This window comes from Ochotona princeps, chromosome 13 (genome assembly GCF_030435755.1).
Source record: "Ochotona princeps isolate mOchPri1 chromosome 13, mOchPri1.hap1, whole genome shotgun sequence".
In the NCBI taxonomy this organism is placed as follows: Eukaryota; Metazoa; Chordata; class Mammalia; order Lagomorpha; family Ochotonidae; genus Ochotona; species Ochotona princeps.
In genome coordinates, this window is record NC_080844.1 from 48,258,605 (window position 1) to 48,281,940 (window position 23,336).

Consider the following 23,336-nt stretch of genomic DNA (forward strand, 5'->3'; position numbering starts at 1 on the left):
ACAACAAAAAAGAACTTAGGCAACTTCTATATGTTGAGTTAAGTAACTTTCCCCAGGTCACTCAGTTCTCAAGCCGAGTCAAAGGAGGCGATTAAATCCTCAAAAGCAGAAAACCTGAACAATTTTGTCAGATTTACCCAATGTCTTCATCACATTTCCCTGCTTGTATCTATCCACACAGCTACAAGGTTCAAATGCACGAAAAGTAGCCCAGCTTCTCATGAAGTGTACTCCATAACAGTACATGATGGACAATAGTAGGAATAGGCAACCTAAAAATTTCACAGAGTTCTGGTATTTGAAAATTTTGTATCGAAACCGAACATCTATGTGATAATGTTCACAGAATTTATTTAAGCCTGCAGCTACATTTTTACAAAAGTACTGCAAAAAAAAAAAAAAATCACCACTATCCAGTCAAACATTACTAGTATTTCGGAAGCCTCCTTCTGGCAAGTGACGCGGGTTCTGTGGCTAAGCACATGGCTTTGAATCGTGACTCTTAGCACTGCGTGTGTGTGACTGGTCAAGCTATTCAGTAAATTCTTTGCGTTGGAGTCAAGCCACCTGTAAAGACTGTGGAATTAAAGGCGTTCGTCTAATAATGCAGAACGTCAATCACAAAGCCTACACACAACTGACCTACAATAAACAATAATTACCCTCAGGCAAAAGTAACAGGCGTCACCAACTACCACTTCCTGCCTTGCCGGCCCTCAGCTCCTTTTTGAAAATTGCTCTCGCTCCCAGCCCTTTTCCCCTCCTTTCTAGCTCCGCCTACTGCCGTAAATAGCCCGCCAGAACTGTCGTGAAACGCCCCTCCCCGCCCTCCATGTGGCTAAAACGCAACCACGCTTGACGGCGCGAGGTGGCTCAGCCGCAAGATGGCGGCGCTGGCGGAGGAGCAGACGGAGGTGGCGGTCAAGCTAGAGGCTGAGGGACCGCCGACGTTACTACCTCCGCAGGCGGGCGATGGCACAAGCGAGGGCAGCGTCGGGCTTACCAACAACGGCCCCAATGGCGGTGGCGGGAACGTGGCGGCGGCGGCATCATCGTCGGCCGGCGGGGATGGCGGGACCCCTAAGCCCGCGGTGGCTGTCTCCGCTGCTGCCCCGGCGGGGGCGGCCCCGGTTCCCGCCGCTGCCCCAGACGCCGGCGCTCCCCACGACCGACAGACTCTGCTGGCGGTGCTGCAGTTTCTACGGCAGAGCAACCTCCGCGAGGCGGAAGAGGCGCTGCGCCGCGAGGCCCGGCTGCTGGAGGAGGCAGGAGCGGGCTCCGGAGCCCCGGGAGAGGTGGATGGCGCGGGCGCTGAGGCGACTAGCGCGCTTCTCAGCCGGGTCACCGCCTCGGCCCCCGGCCCCGCGGCCCCAGACCCTCCGGGCACCGGCGCTTCGGGGGCGACGGTTGTCTCGGGCTCAGCCTCAGGTCCTGCGGCTCCGGGGAAAGGTGAGCCGCGGGGTCCCGGCGCCGAGGGGAGCTCGCCGGGAAGGCAGGGGCTGGCAGGCCTGCACCTCTGCGGGCTTGTTTTGAATTTCCTGGACCCGCCTCTAGGGCCGCATGCCCGCCCCTTTCTCGAGTGCGCCGGCTGCGCAGTCAAGCCCTCCTCGGAGCTGTCAGTTGCAAGAGAGGCTGAGCCGAGCGGTGGTGGAGCTGCTGGGGAAGGGTGGGCGCGGGAAGGCGGGGACCTTCGGGCTCCGGCAGCTTTACAGCTTTAGTGTTGGTGGAATTCGGCGCATTCGCATGTGAACACTATGAACACTTTGTAATCTTAATTCTCACAGTTCCACTGAGGCAGACATTACTTCTTGTGAGCTCCCAAGGGACTTAACCTTGGGCTCTGTAGCCAGGGCAAGTGATGGCATATGGTGCAGGCAGTATGTCTCAAAGCAAAGTCTGGGTACCAGCGTGCTGTGTGTCTTCTGGAGGCTGAGAATTCCGGGGCGTCATTTCAGACTGAGTGAATCAGACACTTAGAGGTAAAGACCGGGAATCTGCATTTTCTCAATCCACGCGTCTAAGAAGTGTGCGTGTGTGGCACAGCTTGAAACTCGGATGTTTAGGAGCCATACGTTGGACAGGCCTTTTTGTCTTTGCTTCTATTGCTTTTGTGATATTAACTCATTTGTCCTAAGGTTACTCTGTTCAGCCCTGACACCTGAAAACACCTCTGTTTGTCCCAGCAAATGTCCCAACCCCCTACGGTAAAACTCATACTTGTCACGAGGGCTCGAAGGTGATCTGAAACAGCAGTAAATGTTGATGAAAATGAAGTATCCATTGCACAGCCTCCAGCGAAATTAATATGTATTTATGTGACCTAATCTTTGAGGCATTGCCGCAAGTGAAGTTGGAATACATGGTGTTGTATTCCAAATATGTGATTGAGAAATCTCTTCTAACTACTGAATTGTGTGCACAAAGTGTAAGATGAATTACACCACTGGCTGTTTTGCAGCCACCCTGATCCTGAAACTTGTTCAATTTGTAGATCATAATTGAGAGACTAGTGAGGAGGAAGAGAGGCCATCATAGTATCTCCCCACAATTACATCTACACTGTACGATTTGCTCAGATTTCTAACTTACCCAGATTCATTAATTGACCAATGTACTTTTGGTATTCGTATATTAGAATTGAATGCATCATATTCCTTGGATACTGGGGCTATGAAGATGGCTTTAAACAATTGAGTTGATTACTGTTCCTAGATGAAAATTAGGCATGGCTCTCTGGCCCTGCCAATGCCTACATTTATAAGAGGTGGTAGATGTGTACAAGAGACACACAAGATAGGCTATGTTCAAGGAACGTCACAAAGTACTGAGTAGCTCAGAGTGTGTGGCTGGTACTCTAGGGTGCGGAGTGGTGGGTGTTATCTTGCATTGAACTTTGAGAGAATTGCTTTACGTATCTCTGTGTTTATGTAATTTGTCTCTAAAATAGATATCTCCAGGAAAAAAAAAGGTGTTAAGCCTTTTTGTTATTGGCATGATGTTTTATCTTAAGGTATGGACATGTTGATGGGATTTTGGCCAGGGTAGCAGACAAGTGCGGAATTCCATGCAAAGGATATGTGATTGTGTTAAAGAGGGTGAGAGACAAGGGCAAACGCCCGAGTACAACTCACCTCTGGGTGTTAGTAAAGTAGCCATGGTCACGCACGTATCAATTCATTTTCTTAAAGGTTGTCCTTTATTTTTTGAACAGTTGGAATTGTAGCTGTGGAAGACCAGCCAGATGTCAGTGCTGTGTTATCAGCCTACAGCCAACAAGGAGATCCCACAATGTATGAAGAGTACTATAGTGGACTCAAACACTTCATTGAATGTTCCCTGGACTGCCATCGGGCAGAATTATCCCAACTCTTTTATCCCCTGTTTGTGCACATGTATTTGGAGCTAGTCTACAATCAACACGAGAATGAAGCCAAATCATTCTTTGAAAAGTATGTGGAGTTTCCCATATATTACACACACATCTGTAATTCCACAAATGTAAGATGATAAGTCAGAAAGTACTTTGTGAGGGAGAATAGTCTAAAGTGATGGGGGTTTGGCCTGTTCGGAGAAGTCTTGGAAGAGGGAGAGATGCTTGAGGTGAAAGCTAGTTTGGATAGGAATTTAACCAAATGAAAAGAAGTAAGAACAGCATGTATGAAAGCTCTGTGCCAGGAGGGATCATGGGAGCTGCAAAAATTGAAGGAAGGAGCAGACAGTGAGGTGGTAAGGTACGTCGTGGAGCTGAGGGCTTGGGTAAGGTCTGGAGTAGCATGCAGGTTCGTAAGGTAAGTTGAGGGTCTTTGTCTTAGGAGCAGTAGGGAGCTCTCCTGGGGTAGGGGTAAATTTGAGTCAGTGAAAGCACAAATTTTATTTTGAATTTATCTTAGGAGCTGTAGGAATCTATGTAAGTATAATCTAATAGTTATACAAACTGAGGTTAAGTGAAAACTTACACAGCAGAGGCTAGGTATAATAAAGGTTTATTTCCCTTTCTCACAAAGTTAGGAAGCTAAGGATTAATACGGTGGGTTTTTAAGTATCAGGGACACAAGCTCTCAGTCTTGTTGCCTTACCAACTGTGTCATGCACTTCTGCTGTATGGCATAAGATGGCTCTCCAGCCCCAGCAGTTCTGGTTAGCAGGAGGCTAACTTCCATCCTTTCTGGAAGTTGTATACACTTCTGTTTATATATCTTATCAGTCAGTGCCCATCACTAGTTAAGGGGGAGGTAGGAAATATGGGCTTTATCTGAGCTCTACGAACCCAGCTAATACCCAGTTGTTCTGTTATGTGAAAAAAAGAGCACAGGGATGTTGAAGCCAGTGAGGCATTCTGCTATAGGAGTCATTGAAGGACCATGTCTCTGTTAAATATGCATTTTGGAAGAACCTTTATGCAGTGAGAAAAATAGATGACGATGGGACAGAGTGACTCTCAGTTGACCAATCTCAGAGATTATTGTCTGAAGGTGACAGCCCTTCTTCCTCTAGGCCATCTGAGAATGTATGCAAGTGTTTTTGGTTGTCATAAAGACAAGTAGGGAGAATCAGGAATATTAAATATTCTAGTGTGTGCGGATAGCCCCACTTAACCAAGAGTTGTGCTGTCTGAAATACCAGCAGTAACCCTGTTGAGAAACATTGTGTTAGATTGTGGTGCTTTTTTTTTTTTAAAAGATTTATTTATTTTATTACAAAGTCAGATATACAGAGAGGAAGATCTTTCGTCCGATGATTCACTTCCCAAGTGAGCCGCAACAGCCGGTGCACGCCGATCCGAAGCCGGGAACCAGGAACCTCCTCCGGGTCTCCCACGCGGGTGCAGGGTCCCAATGCATTGGGCCGTCCTCGACTGCTTTCCCAGACCAGAAGCAGGGAGCTGGATGGGAAGTGGAGCTGCCGGGATTAGAACCGGCGCCCATATGGGATCCCGGGGTGTTCAAGGCAAGGACTTTAGCCACTAGGCCACGCCGCCGGGCCCCAGATTGTGGTGCTTAAAGTGAAGTAGACTTCACTTTAAGTGAGGGCCCGGCGCAGTAGCCTAGTGGCTAAAGTCCTCACTTTGCATGTGCCAGGATCACATGGGTGCCGATTCTTATCCCGGCTGCTCCGCTTCTTCCCAGTTCCCTGCTTGAGGCTTGGGAAAGCAGTGGAGAAAGGTCCAAAGCCTTTCCCATGACTGAGAGACTTAATGGGTTGGGTATGAAGATGAGAGAGATGGACGTGTCAGTGACAAGCCCAGGTCTCAGATCACTTGCTGATTGGGTGCCCCTCACTGAACATAGATAAGCCGAGATGAGAATTTGGTTTGTCATGCTGTGCAGTGATTTTGAGTTTTGATTTGAATAGACCTTTGACCCATTTAAGAGATAGCAGGTTGATAGGGGGACAGTATTATAGAGCTCAGAGTAGAAGTAGAGATGGGAACTATAAATTGTGTGCAGCAACAGTGGATTGGATGAGATTGTCTTGAGGAGGCTAGGAAGTGAGTCAATGAGAAGAGTAGGCCCAAGTCTGGAGGAGCTCCATGTAGTGGTCAAGTTGTAAGAATTACAAAAGGTCAAGTCAGAGAAGGAGGAAGGAAACTAGGAGAATACTGAATTACAGAAGTCAAGGGAAAAGAGTATTTGAGAAAGAAGCAGCGCTCAGCAGTTTGAATGAGAGCTGCTCATTTCAGGCTTGAGTAGAGCTGGAAGCCAGGCCTTGCCAGACAAATAGCAGTGACCGGGGAAGAGTGGAACCCAGACCATTACGTTCCTCCATGACACTGGGCCGCCCAGTAGAAGGAATAGAGAACAAAGGTTTCTGGAGCTCAGCGTACAGAGGAGGAGAGACAGAGAGGAAGATCTTCCGTCCGATGATTCACTCCCCAAGTGAGCCGCAACGGGCCAATGCACGCCGATCCGATGCCGGGAACCTGGAACCTCCTCCGGGTCTCCCACGCGGGTGCAGGGTCCCAATGCATTGGGCCGTCCTCGACTGCTTTCCCAGGCCACAAGCAGGGAGCTGGATGGGAAGTGGAGCTGCCGGGATTAGAACCGGCGCCCATATGGGATCCCGGGGCTTTCAAGGCGAGGACTTTAGCCGCTAGGCCACGCCGCTGGAACCGGGTCTTGTAGTATTTTCAAAAAGCCTTCTGTTCTTTGTCTTGTAGCATAGCCTTGTCCCCACCTGAGTAATTGAGCACCAGAGAATTCTCTTAGTGTTGTCTGTAGCCTCAGCCCTTGTAAGGACCCTGTGCCCACTCTCTGTGACTCAGAAAACACCAAGAGGCTGAGATTTCTAATTTCGCTCGAATCTTGAACAGAACCTAACTTAGTTCACATATTGATGAGTCATAATGGGTAATACAAGCAGTTTCCAGATATAATAGCTATGTATCAAAACAGAAGCCTTAATCTTATGTTTTGTCACTGTTTACTAAGCATTTTATATTGGTTGCTGCTATTAGTGCCAAATATATATCTTTACTTTATTAGGAAATTAAAAATTTGTAGAACCAAAGTATACTTAAGTTTATCAATTGTTACCAAGACTGAAGGCTTTATTGAATTACCTGTGCTAATAATGAGTAAATGAAAATGTTCATTGTTTTATGTCAAAATTGTTCTTGAGTCGTAATATAAAAATATTGGTATTTAAATAAATGTCTATTAAATGCATAGGAAATTATTGAAAGTACTGGGTTTATGAGAATGTCATATACTGATTATTGTTGAGGGGCTTTGATAGGTGCATTTAGTTTATCATACTGTTTTCTGTTTTTATGTGTTTGAAATTTTCCATAATAAAAAAAATTTTAAAGCGGGTTTTGATAAAACATAAAATTTAGTAAAATATGAATCCTGACATTTCCAAATGTCTGCTAAAGGTGGATTCAAAAGAAACTATCAGTGGCAGGCATTTTTAACTCATTTATGGTATTTATGTAAAACTCTTTTATCTTTGCTGATTTCATTAGATAATTGAATTGGTCATTTTTAAGATGAATTCAGAAACTGAATTATAACCATTTTGAAATTAGTTCCTTCTGATCGTATAGTTTATTGGTTCAGGATGATTGAGACTACTACATTGAAAATATTCTGGGATGGTTTATAAATATTTGGGGGAGAGGCGGATCCCTTAACGATTACATTGAAAAATGACTTTTTAAAATCACTGAAACAGGTTCCATGGAGATCAGGAATGTTATTACCAGGATGACCTACGAGTATTATCTAGTCTTACCAAAAAGGAACACATGAAAGGGAATGAGACCATGTTGGATTTTCGAACAAGTAAATTTGTTCTGCGTATTTCCCGTGACTCGTACCAACTCTTGAAGAGGCATCTTCAGGAGAAACAGAACAATCAGATATGGAACATAGTTCAGGAGCACCTCTACATTGACATCTTTGATGGGATGCCGCGTAGTAAGCAGCAGATAGATGCGATGGTGGGAAGTTTGGCAGGAGAGGCTAAACGAGAGGCAAACAAATCAAAGGTATGGGATAAAACTAAGAACTATGTAATGCAGATGATGAAAAATTGTAGCATTGACATCTAAATAACTTAAACATTTTTGTTGTAGCTAGCTTGGGAATACTTTGACACTGTATGTAAAGTTTCATGTTTTAAGGACTATGTATATATGTGAGATTGGGGGAATGATTACATTTGAAAGAAACCTGACTACAATGTCTGAAACCCAAGAGGTTTTTCCTCGAGTAAGATGGTTCTAGAGGAAAGCCTTCCAGTGCTGCCACAGCAGCTCCATCATGCCATGGATGTCCCTGGCTCCTGCCCGCTTCTGGTCCACCATCTTTAGACTGTGGCTTGCTTCTTTGTGCTCATGAGTGGCTGTTGTGGCTCCAGCGTTACAGCTGTGTTCCAAAAAGGAAGAGGGAGGACAAAAGGCAGATTCTTGCTGGGCTCCCTCCCTTTTTTTATCAGGAAAGTTACTTTTTCCCCCTTAAAACCATACCCAGTATATTTCTGTGTGCATCTGGTGGCCAGAATTATGTTGTATGGCCATTCCTAACTGCCAGGGAGCCTGGGAGCATAAATTATTATTAAGCACTTGCTGCTCCAATAAAATCAGGGTCTTGTTTGTAATGGAAAAGGGGGAAATTGCTATTGGTTAAATAAGTACAGAGCCCTGCTGCAGGGTGTAAGTTACTGTTCTGTACTTTTTGATTAATCCTATCAATATGTGAAAGGGGTATATAGATAAACAAAAATCTTTAAGTGTTGGTTCTCTTAACTTGTAGGTATTTTTTGGTTTATTAAAAGAACCAGAAATTGAGGTACCTTTGGATGATGAGGATGAAGAGGGAGAAAATGAAGAAGGAAAACCTAAAAAGAAAAAGCCTAGAAAAGATAGTATCGGATCCAAAAGTAAAAAGCAAGATCCCAATGCTCCACCTCAGAACAGGTGAGAAAAGAAGATTCCAGGAACGTGTGTGGAGGTGCAAGGCAGTCTGTCTCAAAGAGGCCAGGCTTGCTAATAGCCATAGAGTGATTTCCAGTCTGTTTTTCTTTGACAGAATCCCTCTTCCTGAGTTGAAAGACTCAGATAAGTTGGATAAGATAATGAATATGAAAGAAACCACCAAACGAGTACGCCTTGGCCCAGACTGCTTACCCTCCATTTGTTTCTACACATTCCTCAATGCTTACCAGGTTAGTAAAACAGGGGGACTGTTTCTGCTGTGGAGAGCCATTTAAAATTGTGGTATCAAGACAAACGTGTTAAATAAAATGATGTTTTATTTGAAAGCTTGATATAATTCAGAATTACAGCAATAAGGAAAGGGGAGTTGGATGCTGGGCGGAGCAGATAGAGAGCACTGTCTAAAAGACCATTAGAAACTTGGAAGTACCAGACTCTCGCTTTCACTCAGCTCCCTTCACTGCTCCGAAATCCTGCCAGCCTTTGTGGAGGAAACTACAGCCCACGTCTTCTGAACCTGGTCTAAGTACTTGTATACACTTACATGTCAAGAATTCTGTGTCTTTAGAGACTCCTTGTAAGCCGTAATAAATGATAAATGTGATTAACATCACTCCTTGCACGCTCCAAACATGGGAAGTGGAAAAGGGACTAGTGGTAACACTCTCTCCATGTACCTGCTGCTGTAGGAGAACAAAAGCTCAAATCATCTTTTATATGAAAAAAATAGCCATCATTATGTGTTTTCTAAGTTGTGATTGCAATTTTTCCTCAAAACAGTATTTTTCAAAAAGACATTTATTTGGAAGGCAGAGTAATGGGAAGGGGTGGGAGAGAAAGAGACAATAATGAGATGGGTAACAGAGATAGAGATACCAATGTGTTGGTTCACTTCCCCAAATGCTGGCAACAACCAGTGCTATGCCAGGCCAAGGCTGGAAGTCAGGAACTCTTGGGTCTTCCACATGGGTGGCAGTAGGTCAAGTGCTTGGGCCATGGTTGCCTGCCTCAAAGCCACATGAGTAGGGAGCTGGATCAGAAGTACAGAGTAGCTGGGATACTATACAGGCTCCCAGATGTGGGATGTGTGCATCCTAGACTGTGCCTTAATGTGCTGTGCCACAGCACTCTTCCCCTGAAACAGTGTTGTTTAATTTGGAACTTTATTTTTCTGAATGCAGGGCCTTACTGCAGTGGATGTCACTGATGATTCTAGTCTCATCGCTGGAGGTTTTGCAGATTCCACTGTCAGAGTATGGTCTGTGACACCCAAAAAGCTTCGCAGTGTCAAGCAAGCATCTGGTAAGATGAACTTAAGGATGTAAATATTCATTCTATGGAATATATACAAGAGATTGTGATCTTTGTAGCAATTCACTAATTTTGCTTTAACTCAAGGTACTGACGTTCTCAACAATGAAAATAACAGTGGAGTGTCCATCAGGAGGTTGGATGCTAGACTTCATTTTCTGGGCCTCAGTGTTCTCATCTGTAGAGTAAGGGGGTTAAGTTAGAAACTTCTTAAAACCTGAAATTTTGTCATTGCTTGTTTATAAGGAGTGAGAAAGTATATTCTGTTTGGCCATGTAAATTGTTAAAAAAATATATTATTTGAAATTCAGAATTACAGAGAGGAAAAGATGGGGACAAAAAGAGAAATGTATTCTTTTTCATTGGTTCACGGCCCCAATTGCCTATAACAGGCAGGGCTGGGTGAGGCTGGAACCAGGAACTTGGAACTCCAGCTGGGACTCTCGTGTGGGTGGTAGGGGCCTGAGTACTTGATTCACACTTCTTGCCTCCCTGGATGTGCATTAGCATGAAGCTGGAATTAGAGGCAGAGCTTGCACTGAGGCCCAAGGACTCAGATTAAGGGATGGGGTGTCTCTGGCAGTGTCTTAACCATTGTACCAAAGGTTAGCCCCTAGAGAAAGTTTTTGCTAATTATGTTACTGAAAAATATTTTAATATTTCTGGAGCTGGTATTGTGTAGTAAGTAAAGACAATGCTTGCAGTGCTGCATCCTATATGGGCACCAATTCAAAATCTGGCTGCTCCACTTCCAATCCAGCTCCATGCTTAGGCGGCTGGGAAGGCAGCAGAATATGGCAAGGGTACTTGGGACAAGCACTGTTTTTGTGAAACCTTGTGTCAGAATGCAGAAAACTGAGTTTCTGTCTTAGTTTCAAAACCCAGGAGCTGTGTGCACTCTAGGAGACCAGCAGCTGCTCTGCACCTTAGCTTCCTGTGCCGCACACTGTGCAGTGATGTCCCTTAGCGGCCTCAGCACATTGGTGTTGTCTTAGGAAGAATTGTTCAAATGTTACATTCGCTTATAAATTGTGATTGTTTTAGAATGTTTTTAATGAATATGTTTTATTGTCAATATTTCTGGAACATTTTAGATCTTAGCCTCATAGACAAAGAATCGGATGATGTCTTAGAAAGAATCATGGATGAGAAAACAGCAAGTGAGTTGAAGATTCTGTATGGTCACAGTGGGCCTGTCTATGGAGCCAGCTTCAGCCCGGATAGGTAAAATACAAACAATAAAAATAATGTACTGCCATATTACATTGGTAGTATGTAAAACTTAGCTACTGAAAACATGAAGATGGTAGAAATATTCTGTTACAAAAATTCATGGTTGCCTATAACTTTTCTTAATCTTTGCATTTTGGAATTCATACAGGATAATGTATATCCAAAAAGAACTAAGGTACACAACTTCAGGATTTACTGGTAGTAAAAATTTGTTTTGGTTTTGTGTAACTCTAGTAAAGGCTGTGCATTGTGTCTCATGGTACTTCATTAAATTTAAAACATATTCCTAATATTAGTGTCAAATAGTGATCAGTTGTTTTTGTAAGTAAAAGAACTGAGAGGGTTTAGAAGAGAAAATGTGAAATTACTGTTTTAGATTTTGGAATAGGAATCCATAGTGTCACCCTGTGTATTGTTTTTTTTTTTTTTTTTTTAAAGATTTATTTATTTTTATTACAGAGTCAGATATACAGAGAGGAGAGACAGAGAGGAAGATCTTCCGTCTGATGATTCACTGCCCAAGTGAGCCGCAACGAGCCAGTGCGCGCCGATCCGATGCCGGGAACCTGGAACCTCTTCTAGGTCTCCCACGCGGGTGCAGGGTCCCAATGCATTAGGCCGTCCTCGACTGCTTTCCCAGGCCACAAGCAGGGAGCTGGATGGGAAGTGGAGCTGCCGGGATTAGAACCGGCGCCCATATGGGATCCCGGGGCTTTCAAGGCGAGGACTTAAGCCGCTAGGCCACGCCTCCGGGCCCCCCTTGTGTATTGTTTTTCATCATCATCTTTGTCTCTCTCTTTTAAATATGTATTTGAAGGGCACAGTTACAGAGAGCGAGGCAGAGATCTCTCATTTGCTGCTTCACTCCCCAAATGGCCACAGTGGCCAGGGCTGGCCTGGTCTAAAGCCAGGAACTTCATTCTGGTCTCTAGCATGTGTGCAGGGGCCCATAACAGGGAGCTGGATCCCAAGTGGAGAATCAGGGCTCGAATGGCACCTATATGGGATGCCCCCGCTGCAAGCTTTACTCATTAGGCACATAGTTAATTCCCCCCCTCATATGACATTCTACAGAAATAGGAGAAATAGGGCATTGTGCATTCATAAAACCTTTAGTATATTACTCAGATAATAACTTTCAGTTCATTAAGGCTTTTGTTGCTTGGTAATGTATAGGCAGATTGTACATATTTACTTGAAGGAAACCTCTGATTTCAGTGAACACTGTACTATTTACTGAGCATTCAGCTGTGGCACTTATTCCTGTAAAGGAAGATCATTATTAGTGTATGAGATTTTTAATATTTCAATAAGAGTACTTTTTAATTTTTTGTAGTTAATACAAACTGAAAAATAGCATCTTAGTTTTAAGCTAAAATTTGCTTTAAGTAATATTTTCTAAATTTTCTCAGTTGACCTTTTTTGTTCATTATGTTTTGACTTTCCCTCAATAGATTCTAAGTTTTTAAAAGTAACTGAACCTCTCAGTGGTGTTCAGTATATGCAAAGTGTCAGAGCTAGCATTTAGGTAGTTACTGTTTATTTGTTGAGTACTTTCAGCTCATTCCACTGTGAATGCCGTTTGTGATTTAAAAATAGGATGTTGGTGCTAGTTAGCTGTATATAGGATATTTTCCAAATGTATGGAGAACCTGGGCAAGTGACCGAAGTAGTTTTGGGAATTAACTATGTCACCTTCTCTTTTCTCAGGAACTATCTGCTTTCTTCTTCAGAGGATGGAACTGTCAGATTGTGGAGCCTTCAAACATTTACTTGCTTAGTAGGATATAAAGGACACAACTACCCAGTATGGGACACACAGTTTTCTCCCTATGGATACTATTTTGTGTCAGGGGGCCACGACCGTGTAGCTCGGTAAGAACACTATGATCTCAGGACTGGGTGTGTTTAAGCAACAGAATGGTTCCTGTTGGGAATTAAAAAACTCCAGCCAAACTCATTTTCACTTTCACTATTCAGGGCCAACTTTTGGGGACGATCAACAGCTCTAACTCCTTGTTTGAAAAATGATTTTCAGTCAGAATTATTACTGTGTCTGTGATCCTGTCTACTTTGTTATAACCCTGGTTTTTGTAGTTAGGTTAACAAACTTCATCTCGCCACCTGTGCAACCTTTTTGTCCATTACCATTGTCAGCACCTTTGTTTCCGGCACCTCCTTAAAACTCAAGTATAAAGTAGCTCAGGTTAGAAATGAATTATAGAGTAGCCAAAACTCAGGTAAAGTGCTTTTCTGAAGGTTAAACTAGGAGAAGAGGGGAATGTATCTAAACAACTACAAAAGTTTAAAATTTTTTATTCCAAATGAACTTTTATCTTCATAAGTGAGTTTCACTTTGTCTTCTTAATCATGTAATTTATTTGGAACCATTTCATCTAGATGTCTCTGTATTTATTCTGGAAAGGATTTTGGTATTCCATAGCTTGCTAAGTATCTTTTGCTTTGAATGTTTTTAAAAAGGCTGTGGGCTACAGATCACTATCAACCTCTAAGGATATTTGCTGGCCATCTAGCCGATGTGAACTGCACCAGATTCCATCCAAATTCTAATTATGTTGCTACGGGCTCTGCAGACAGAACTGTACGGCTCTGGGATGTCTTGAATGGTAACTGTGTAAGAATCTTCACTGGACACAAGGTACTTCATATTAATTGCTCTAGCATACACTGATGTTTATTTTTCATCAGCTAAAAGGCAGAGTGACTAGAGAAAGACTCTCTTATACACTGGCCTGCCTCCCAAATTTATTTTTTTTTAAAGAGTCATTTATTTTTATTGGAACGGAAGATTTACAGAGAGAAGATTTTCTGTCTGCTGGTTCACTTCCCAAGTGGCTGCAACAGCCAGAGCTGAGCCAATCTGGAGCCAGGAGCTTCTTCCGGGTCTTACACAGGTGCAGGGTCCCAAGGCTTTGGGCTGTCCTCTATTGCTTTCCAAGACTACAGGAAGTGGAGCTGGAAGGGAAGTAGAGCAGCGGGGATTCAAACTGGTGCCCATATGTGATCCTGGCGCATGCAAGGTGAGGACTTAAGCTACTAGGCTACTGCACTGGGCCTGATTTATTTTTCATTTTTTTTTTTTTTTTAAGACTAATTTTTATTGCAAAGTCAGATATACAGAGAGGAGAGACAGAGGAAGATCTTCTGTCCGTTGATTCACTCCCCAAGTGACTGCAATGGCTGTAGCTGTGCCGATTCAAAGCCAGAAGCCTGGATCTTCATGTTGGTCTCCCACACAGGTGCAGCATACCAAGGCTTTGGGCCATCCTTGGCTGCTTTTCCAGGCTTCAAGCAATGAACTGATTGGGAAGGGGGGTCGCCAGGACATGAATTGGCGCCCACATGGAATCCTAGTGCATGCAAGGCAGGGACTTTAGCCGCTAAGCTATCATGCCGGGCCCCAGTTTATTTTGTTTGAAAGGCAGAGCTACAGAGAGAAGACAGAAAGAGATCTTCCATTCGCAGTTCATTCCCCAAAAGGCTGCAGCTGCACCAATTTGTAACTGGGAGCCAGGGACTCCTGGGGTCCCATATAAGTGCAGGATCTCAGAATTACATCTTTCTAATTCTGCTTTCCCAGGTACATTAGCACTGAACTGGATTTGGAAGTGAAAGTGTTGGGTCTTGAACCAGTGCCCATGTGGGATGCCAAGGCACAGGCTTCATTTACAACTCCATGGCACTGACCCCATCTTGTTTCTTTTTGTAAAAGGTTGTTTGAAAGGCAGAGTGGGGATGGAGACAAAGCTGGCTACCATCTTCTGATTCACTTCCTAAATGACCACAGTATGCTGGGCTGGGCCGAGCCAGAGCCAGGAACTTGACGTGGTTACCTATGTGGGAGTCAGGAACTCAAGTGCTTTAATCAGCAGCTGCTGCTTCCCAGGCCCATTAGCAGGTCGCTGCATTAGAAATATGGAGTATAGGACCTGGCATAATGGCTCGATGACTAAATCCTCAACTTGCAAGCACTGGGATTTCAAAATGGGCACCAGTTCACGTCCCAGCTGCTCCACTTCCCATTCTACTCCCTGCTTGTGGCCTGGGAAAGCAGTGGAGGGCAGCCCAAGGCCTTGGAACCCTGCACCTGTGTGGGAGACCTAGAAGCACCTGGCTCCTAACTTCAGCTCAGCTCTGCCCGTTGTGGCTATTTGGGGAGGGAACCACCAGATGGAAGATCGGTCTCCTTTTCTCCATAAATCTGATTTTGCAATAAAAATAAATCTTAAAGGGAGGGAAGAGACTGAGATCTGCTGGTTCACTGCTCAAATGACCACAATGGCCAGAAGTCAGGATCTTTATTTATTTGGGTTATCCACATGGGTGCAGGATCTAGGGATCCAAGTACTTAGTTGGGGCATCTGCTGCTGCTTTTCCAGCATTACCTGATCTTAACTGGAGCAGCTGGGATTTGAACAAATATCATATGGGATGCTGGTGTCTTGGGCAGTGGTTTTATCAACGTCAGCCCGTGTGCACATTTTGAAAATCATACCAATAAACTGTAAAATTCTTTGTAAAAAGATATGCTTAACTCCACTTTGATCCTTTCCATGGGCTTATTTTCTAGGGACCAATTCATTCCTTGACATTTTCTCCCAATGGGAGATTCCTGGCTACAGGAGCAACAGATGGCAGAGTACTCCTTTGGGATATTGGACATGGCTTGATGGTTGGAGAATTAAAAGGCCACACTGATACAGTCTGCTCACTTAGGTTCAGTAGAGATGGCGAAATTTTGGCATCAGGTAAATGTGAATGGTTTTATGGTAAATACTTAACAGAACAAACACATAGATTATATTTGGCAAGATGTCATCTAAAATGTGGATGCAACTAATGGTCTCCTTGGCTTTGTCTTAGGTTCAATGGACAATACAGTTCGGTTATGGGATGCTATCAAAGCATTTGAAGATTTAGAGACTGATGACTTTACTACAGCCACTGGGCACATAAACTTACCTGAGAATTCACAGGAGTTACTGCTAGGAACATATATGACCAAATCAACACCAGTTGTACACCTCCATTTTACTCGAAGAAACCTGGTTCTAGCTGCAGGAGCTTACAGTCCATAATAAACCATCAATATTGAAGACCTTTTGGAAGCTACTGTTTGAAAAAGGGAGACTAAAAGCAAATACCTCAGTGATTATTTAAGCTACAAAGAATGTTTTTATCTATATGGATCTGGAAGTATGCTGCTGCTTGGAAAATCTGAACAGGACGGTTCCACGTTTCTATAGCAACCACATTTAACTAATTTCCGTTAGTTGAATAGAGGTATTATGTTCGTGGAGGGGACATTTATGGTGCTTTGGATTGTGTGGAAACTATGCATTTTCTGTTCAAATGTTATTTTAATTTATTATGTTTAGAAAAAAATTCAATAATACATCCTGCTTCAAGATTCAAATTAAGAAATGTAAAATTAATAACATCTTGAATTTTAGCTGAAGAACTCTAAGAGCATGTGTTTCTGCTGTAAAAATGTAGTTACTGTATGGCATCAAGCACTATGTTAAAAGACCCACTAACATTTGTTCTTGACCCTTGATTAGTGGACTGTATGTAACTGGGTAGGGGTAAACTACAGCTCTCTAAGATGTAGAGTGTAGTACAGCCATGCACTGGCATCTAGATTTATGCCTATTAAGTTCTGAGTGCACTCAAGTACTTTTAAACCAGGTGAATAAATTTAGCTTCCATGTTCTACTTCAGCTAAAACAGCTACATCCAACCTAGTACACTTGAAGCCAGACATTTCAGTTGCTTACCTCCAGTACTGAGCCTTGCATTGGGAAACTAAAAGATTTAGACCAAGTCACTGCCAGTTTTTGCCTTTGTTGCATTTTGTACAGTTTTTATATTTTTGATATCTTGTAAATAAAGACAACCAGCTTTTCCAGGTTCATAATTTATTGTACAAACTGAGTTACCACATGTTGAGTTGAATTAGCTTCTTCAGTCATGGGGGTGGATGGGGAAACAATTTGTCATCCTATAAACAAACACAAACAGGTGAGACATAAATATGTTCAACCGTGATTTTAAGACTTCAATTATTACCAATATAAAGATTTTGCATCCCCAGAACTGATTTAAATCAATCACATTCTCAAAAGTCAGCTGAACTTAAAAAAGTCTCAGCCTAGTACACTAACCTACCTTTAACAAAGGAGCTTCCAATTATTCCATATGATCCTAAAGGCAAATTACTAGAAACCTTTAGTACTTAAAATAACACTAAGCAGCAAAGTACTGTCAGGAATAGGCCAGAGACCATCACATTCTGGAACAGGTAGTTACCTAAGATGAACAGTTTTCAGATTTGAGAAAAACTCTAGAAAAACATTTTGTCTGTGAGGTAGCACTACTTTAAAGGAAGATTTGGATTTGGGGCTTTCCATGTAACCACCTGCCACTTCAACAGATTGATAGTCATTAACAACACACGTTCATAAGCAAAACAGGATCATGGGGATTAAAAGAAAAAAAATACTATAAAGATTAGAAACCAGCAAACTTAAAAAACATAACATGACTCATATAGTTACTGTATTCAATTATTAAGATTACAGACACGGGCTGGTGCAATGATTCACCTGGCTAATCCTCAGCCTACAAATGCCAGCATCCCACATGGGCACTGATTCATGTCCCAGCTGCTCCACTTCCCATTTAGCTCCCTGCTTATGGCCTGGGAAAGCAGCAGAGGATGACGCTGTACCCATGTGGGAGATCTGGAAGAGGCTCCTGGCTTCTGATTGGCTCAGCTCTGGTTGCAGCCATCTGCAGTAAACCAGCAGATGAAAGTTTTTTCTCATGAAATTCATAAAATGATATTAAAAAAATAAATTTAAAAAGCCTTTCTGTAAATCTGCCTTTCCAATAAAAATAATTTTTAAAAATTAGATACAATCAGTTAACAGGAATGAACTTCTTACCACTTATGTTGCTTTCACAGCTGGAGTTTTTTTAGACCTTAACTTGAAGTACATAACCAGCAAAGCAATGCCTCCATAGGTGGCAAGTACACACTGAAAGAAAAGTGAATGACGAGAGTTGTCACACCTATATTCATCTAACATGTAACTACCTAAAAGTATGAATACTTACATTCATTCTGCCTGTGAGCGTGTAAGAATTGAAATACTTTTTAATTCCAGTGAACTGGAATTGGGCATCAGTTTCTGGACCTGCCATGATTTCAATCTTAAGAAAAAAAGAAAAAAAATTGGTTAGGGAGAACTTTTCAAAAATTTTAACAGCTCAGTCAGTGCAGCTAAATATTGTCAATTTTTATCTCTAGGTCACCTAACAAAGCAGTAGCATAGATGGTGGGAAAAGCCCTGCTTATGACAGAAGCTTTCAAAAGTAAAACTTTGTCAGCTGCTATCTTTACCAACATTCCAGGATCAATATGTCAACTCATTTCAAGTAGGAGTACCATATAGTAAACACTAAGCTCACCTTCTGCTCCGCCAAGCTGGGAAAACATTTTCATTCCTGACTCTACAAGATTAGTTGAAACCCAGAGGTTGGGGCTGCATTGGGGTCAGGCCTATACCTGTGGTCCCAACATCCGATAAGGCCATTGGTTTGGGCCCTGGATGCTCTGATCCAGCTCCCTACTGATGCGCCTGAGAAAGCAGCAGATGACCCAGGTCCTTGGGATCCTGCAACCATGTGGGAGACCCCAAGACTCCTGTTGACTGACATAGCTCTAGCCATTGTGGCCATATGGGGAGTGATCCAGCAAGTAAGTAAATGAAATTTAACAAGATGTATCATTAACAGAAAATTGAAGGTTTTGGGCTGGAGCCATGGCACTGTCTAGAGTGCCAACATCCTACATAGGTGCCAGTTTGCACCCCGGCTGCTCCACTTCTGATCCAAGTTCCTGCTATTGGGCCTGGGAAAGCAGCTGGAAATGGCCCAAGTGTTTGGTCCCCTGCGCCCATGTGGAAAGAAGCTTCTGGCTTTACTGAAGTGGCTTTGGCTGTTGGGCAGTTTGCGGAATGAATCAGTGGATGTAAGACCTCTCTCAGTAAAATAAATCTCCTAAGGCGGAGCGGGGGAACCAACCCACATAACCCCTACTATTGTACCTTTTACACTTGACACATAAGGCTTCCAGAGCAGAAGGGTTGATAAGGGGTCATTTAGTAAATTGTGGTGGTGAGGAAGATGGAATCCTTATCACACCAAAACAAGATCTAAAGGCAAATGGTGAAAGTAAAAGTCCCTGAAGAACATACTGGCAAATATTTTTATCATCTCACAAATAATTTGCCAAAAACAAAAACAAAAAAAAGCTAAACTAAAGGACAATTTCATAACAGGCAAAGAAATAGAAAAAAACAGGGCCCAGCGGTGTGGCCTAGTGGCTAAAGTCCTTGCCTTGAGCGCGCCCGGCAGCTCCACTTCCCATCCAGCTCCCTGCTTGTGGCCTGGGAAAGCAGTCGAGGACGGCCCAAAGCTTTGGGACCCTGCATGGGAGACCTGGAAGAGGTTCCAGGTTCCCGGCTCTGGATTGGCGCAGCACCGGCCGTTGTGGTCACTTATGGAGTGAATCATCAGACGGAAGATCTTCCTCTCTGTCTCTCCTGCTCTTTATACATCTGATTTTGTAATAAAAATAAATAATCTTTAAAAACAAAACAAAATCTCAAGGAATTAACCTTTATGAAAACATTACAAGGTGGAAACACATCATACTGCTCAAGGATGACCAATGAAATACTGTTATGAAAGCAAAAAACCCCAAAAAAACTATGGTACGAAATACAAAGTACAGGGCCCGGCGGCGTGGCCTAGCGGCTAAAGTCCTCGCCTTGAAAGCCCCGGGATCCCATATGGGCGCCGGTTCTAATCCCGGCAGCTCCACTTCCCATCCAGCTCCCTGCTTGTGGCCTGGGAAAGCAGTCGAGGACGGCCCAATGCTTTGGGACACTGCACCCGTGTGGGAGACCCGGAGGAGGTTCCAGGTTCCCGGCATCGGATCGGCGCGCATCGGCCCGTTGCGGCTCACTTGGGGAGTGAATCATGGGACGGAAGATCTTCCTCTCTGTCTCTCCTCCTCTGTGTATATCTGGCTGTAATAAAACGAATAAATCTTAAAAAAAAAAAAAAAGAAATACAAAGTACATACATGTTTGTATACTGACATGGAAAGAGCCCCCCAAGCGATGTTAAATATGTAAGAATCCTATCTTTAGATATTATGGGATCTACCAATGGTTCAAGGTTGGGTCCTTTGACTAACGGCATCAGAATCACCAAAAACCAGGTGGCAATGCAGCGTCTCAGGTGCTTCCCAAGCCTACTGAACAAAAACCTCTAGGACCCAGCAATGTATTTTAATAAAATCTCTAAATGTTGACACACATCAAAATTTGGGAAACAATTCAGTACTGGAAAGAAACAAAAGAGACATTTAAAAATTATATAGGAAGAAAAAGAAAAAAATATACAGCAAATTTTTACAAAGGGTCCCATCCATAAGCACCTGTGAATCTTATAGTCTTCTAATAACAAATGGCAAACACTGATTGAAAAGGCCACTAGAGCAACAGGTGAAACTGCATGATCCCGAACCTATCTACCACAACGGACGCAACACTGAGTCCTCTGGCAACACAGATGGGCTGGCTGAGATTGGTGGGCAGTGGCAAGGACTCAGCTGGCTCTTGATGAAATGGAAGGCGAGTGAGCAGGCAGAGCTGTTGCTGTGGAAACCAGTGCTTCCCTTTTACCATTCAAGAGCCTTCAGAGGCATTCATGTGAAAAGAACTGGCAAGGAAAATTCAAGACAAGTGACCTTAATTTTGAACACGATTTCTTAGACCAAGAAAGGAAATCCATCTTTCTTAGGCCTCTTCAGCAGTCAAGCCCAAGTTATGAAAATTCCATCAGGGTCTGGTGCGAAAGCTTAGTGGCTAAATCCTTGCTTTCAAGCACCAGGATCCTACAAAGGTGCCAATTCCTGTCCCTGCTGCTCCACTTTCCATCCAGCTCCCTGTTTGTTTCCTGGGAAAGCAGTCAAGGACAGCCCAAAGCCTTGGAACCCTGCACCCACATGAGACCTGGAAGAGGTTCCTGGCTCCTGGCTCCGGATCGGCACAGCACCAGCCGTTGCAGTTGCTTGGGGAGTGAATCATTGGACGGAAGATCTTCCTCTCTGTTTCTCCTCTTCTCTATATATCTAATTTTGTAATAAAAATAAATAAATCTTTAAAAAAAAAAGATGCACAGAGACAGAGAGGAAGATCTGTCCAACGATTTATTCCCCAAGGACCGCAAGGCCAGAGCTGAACCAGTCCAAACCCAGAGAGCCTGTAGCTTCTTCCAGGTCTCCCATACGGGTACAGGGTCCCAAATCCTTGGGCCATCCTCGACTGCTTTCTCAGGCCACAAGCAGGGAGCTGGATGGGAAGTGGAGCTGCCAGGATAAGAACCGGCACCCATATGGGATTCTGGCACGTTCAAGGCGAGGACTTTAGCCGCTAGGCCACGCCGCCGGGCCCATCTCTCTTCTCTGTATATCTGCCTTTCTAATAAAAATAAATCTTTTTTAAAAATCCCCATTAAGTTAAATCTTTTTGTTGTGATTTTTACATAAATAGTTTCATTTTATTAAAACTTACTAAAGGAATGCTCCCTTCATTTCATGATTATTTTGTGGAATCTTAGGCTATGAAGTACGCTTCTGCGAGAAAGTCTAACAATACAGGGCTTCACTTTGTACAAATCATAAAATGCCAGTGTCCTGCACCTAGCCCACCTCTTTAAAAGATTCAGTGTCGAAGTCAAACTAACTCTCGCTCTACATCCTTTTTTTTCCATCCATACATATACCTTCTTTATAGAAAAAGCAACAGAAAGCTTTGATCTGTTGATACACTCCTCAAATGGCTGCAATGGTCAAGGGGCTGGAAGCCAGGAGCCTGGAACTCGATCCAAGCCTCCCACCTGAGTGGTAAAGGCCCAAGCACTTAGGTTATCCTCTGCTGCCTTCCAGGAGCATCAGGGAACAAGTGTGGAAGCAGAGCATCCAGGATGCTAGCTGGCTGTCCAATGTGGGATGAGGGAGTCACAAGCAGTGTGTTATCTGCCTGGACTCAGCAAAGGTCTCAAATAAAACAAAATGAATGTGCCTTACATTTCTAATGTACACAAAAAGACGCAGGCTGATGCTGGAGACAGTCCCCAGAAAACTAATTCTGACAGCATGAAAGGGTGTGTATAGGAACCCAGACTGGGTCTAGGTCCTTGGGGCTGCGATGGCAGGCAGTCGGAACGGCGCCAGTGACAGAAACAATGGGCTGTAGTTTGAAATCCTGTTGGTCTGTAACCTTGGGCAAACTGCAGGCTACCTGACGGTAAAGATCAGGAATCCTCACGTGTAGAACTGACATCCCCGAGTCACACAAAATTCAGAAATCCATATTCATGAAGGACAACAAGGCCCATTCCTGGGATTTAATGTTAAACGGCGAAGAGGGCCTTCACTTCTGTGTCTGACGACCCTGACAACCACGATGGCATGCTCGTGCCCCCTGCCATGCCCCTCTCCACTGTGCACTGGCTCCTTTCCTTGGAGGTGCACCGGGACCAGGCGCCCTTGCTACTTGCTCCCCAGTGCTCCTCTTCTGTCCTGTTGGGTCACCCCCACAGGGAGCCGCCCCCCTCTAGGCACCTGCTAGGCAAGGATCCCCCTGCCTCCAGCAGATGCTCGCCGCCCCTGGTGTGTCTCGCTCCGGCAGGGGATGCGACGCGGTCAAGGAGGCTCGGCTCCCTAAGCACCGCTCCATGAAAAAACGAAACTAACTTCGGGACACACAGAAAAGAGGTTCTTGAGGCCACTTTATGGGTCACAGTCCTAGGCAGGTGACCTTGGGAAACCTTTTCGCAGCCAGCCTCCTTCTCCACTAGAAAGGGCAATCTAACGGTCTTCGGAAACGGGGAGACCTTGAGGAGCGTCTGTCCCCTCGTCACTCTCTCCCTCGCCCCGAAGTTTCCCCTATAACACCCGAACCTCATCTTCCCCAGCCCCGTTCCATTTCCCCGCTCCCCCACCCGTCGTCGTCGCCATCCCCACTCCCAATAAAAAAGACACTTGCAGGTTCCACGCAAGGCCAAGAGGAGGTGCGAGGTGCGACCCAGAAGTTCCCTCACCCACCTTTTCAAAGCCGCCAAGCCCGAAGCCCACGTCCTTCAGCGAGCACCGAGAGCGCACTGGGCCCGGCCGGAAGAACCCTCCTCCTCCGCCTCAGAGATTGATTGGCAACGGCTTCGGATCCCGCCCTTCCGCTTCCTGTCCGCGTCTCGC

General features: G+C 44.2%; 2 protein-coding genes and 1 long non-coding RNA gene across 3 annotated transcripts; 1 reads left to right on the forward strand and 2 right to left on the reverse strand.

Annotated features, from left to right (window-relative positions):
• Window positions 1-331: 331 nt before the first annotated feature.
• Window positions 332-1,130, reverse strand: LOC131481781 (uncharacterized). Its single transcript, XR_009246553.1, has 2 exons — window positions 1,004-1,130; window positions 332-576 (listed from the first exon to the last, which is right to left on the reverse strand). It is a non-coding gene; the product is annotated as an uncharacterized LOC131481781 (long non-coding RNA).
• On the forward strand, window positions 876-16,919 carry TAF5 (TATA-box binding protein associated factor 5). Its single transcript, XM_004579886.3, has 11 exons — window positions 876-1,449; window positions 3,212-3,449; window positions 7,174-7,489; window positions 8,256-8,419; window positions 8,532-8,667; window positions 9,619-9,739; window positions 10,843-10,972; window positions 12,692-12,856; window positions 13,463-13,640; window positions 15,573-15,750; window positions 15,866-16,919. Exons 1-11 carry the CDS (start codon window positions 885-887, stop codon window positions 16,078-16,080), a joined length of 2,406 nt encoding a protein of 801 aa, XP_004579943.1. The 5' UTR covers window positions 876-884; the 3' UTR covers window positions 16,081-16,919.
• Window positions 16,904-23,324, reverse strand: ATP5MK (ATP synthase membrane subunit k). Its single transcript, XM_004579885.3, has 4 exons — window positions 23,187-23,324; window positions 18,122-18,217; window positions 17,950-18,042; window positions 16,904-17,003 (listed from the first exon to the last, which is right to left on the reverse strand). Exons 2-3 carry the CDS (start codon window positions 18,206-18,208, stop codon window positions 17,953-17,955), a joined length of 177 nt encoding a protein of 58 aa, XP_004579942.1. The 5' UTR covers window positions 18,209-18,217; window positions 23,187-23,324; the 3' UTR covers window positions 16,904-17,003; window positions 17,950-17,952.
• Window positions 23,325-23,336: the final 12 nt, after the last annotated feature.

Excerpts from the sequence above, each read along its gene's own strand:
- TAF5 (XM_004579886.3), top strand. The coding sequence starts at position 885 with ATGGCGGCGCTGGCGGAGGAGCAGACGGAGGTGGCGGTCAAGCTAGAG. Across the intron at positions 7,490-8,255 it reads GAGAGGCAAACAAATCAAAG|GTATTTTTTGGTTTATTAAA; the intron begins GTATGGGATAAA and ends CTTAACTTGTAG. Across the intron at positions 15,751-15,865 it reads TGGCGAAATTTTGGCATCAG|GTTCAATGGACAATACAGTT; the intron begins GTAAATGTGAAT and ends GCTTTGTCTTAG.
- ATP5MK (XM_004579885.3), bottom strand. The coding sequence starts at position 18,208 with ATGGCAGGTCCAGAAACTGATGCCCAATTCCAGTTCACTGGAATTAAA. Across the intron at positions 18,043-18,121 it reads CGCTCACAGGCAGAATGAAT|TGTGTACTTGCCACCTATGG; the intron begins GTAAGTATTCAT and ends CTTTTCTTTCAG.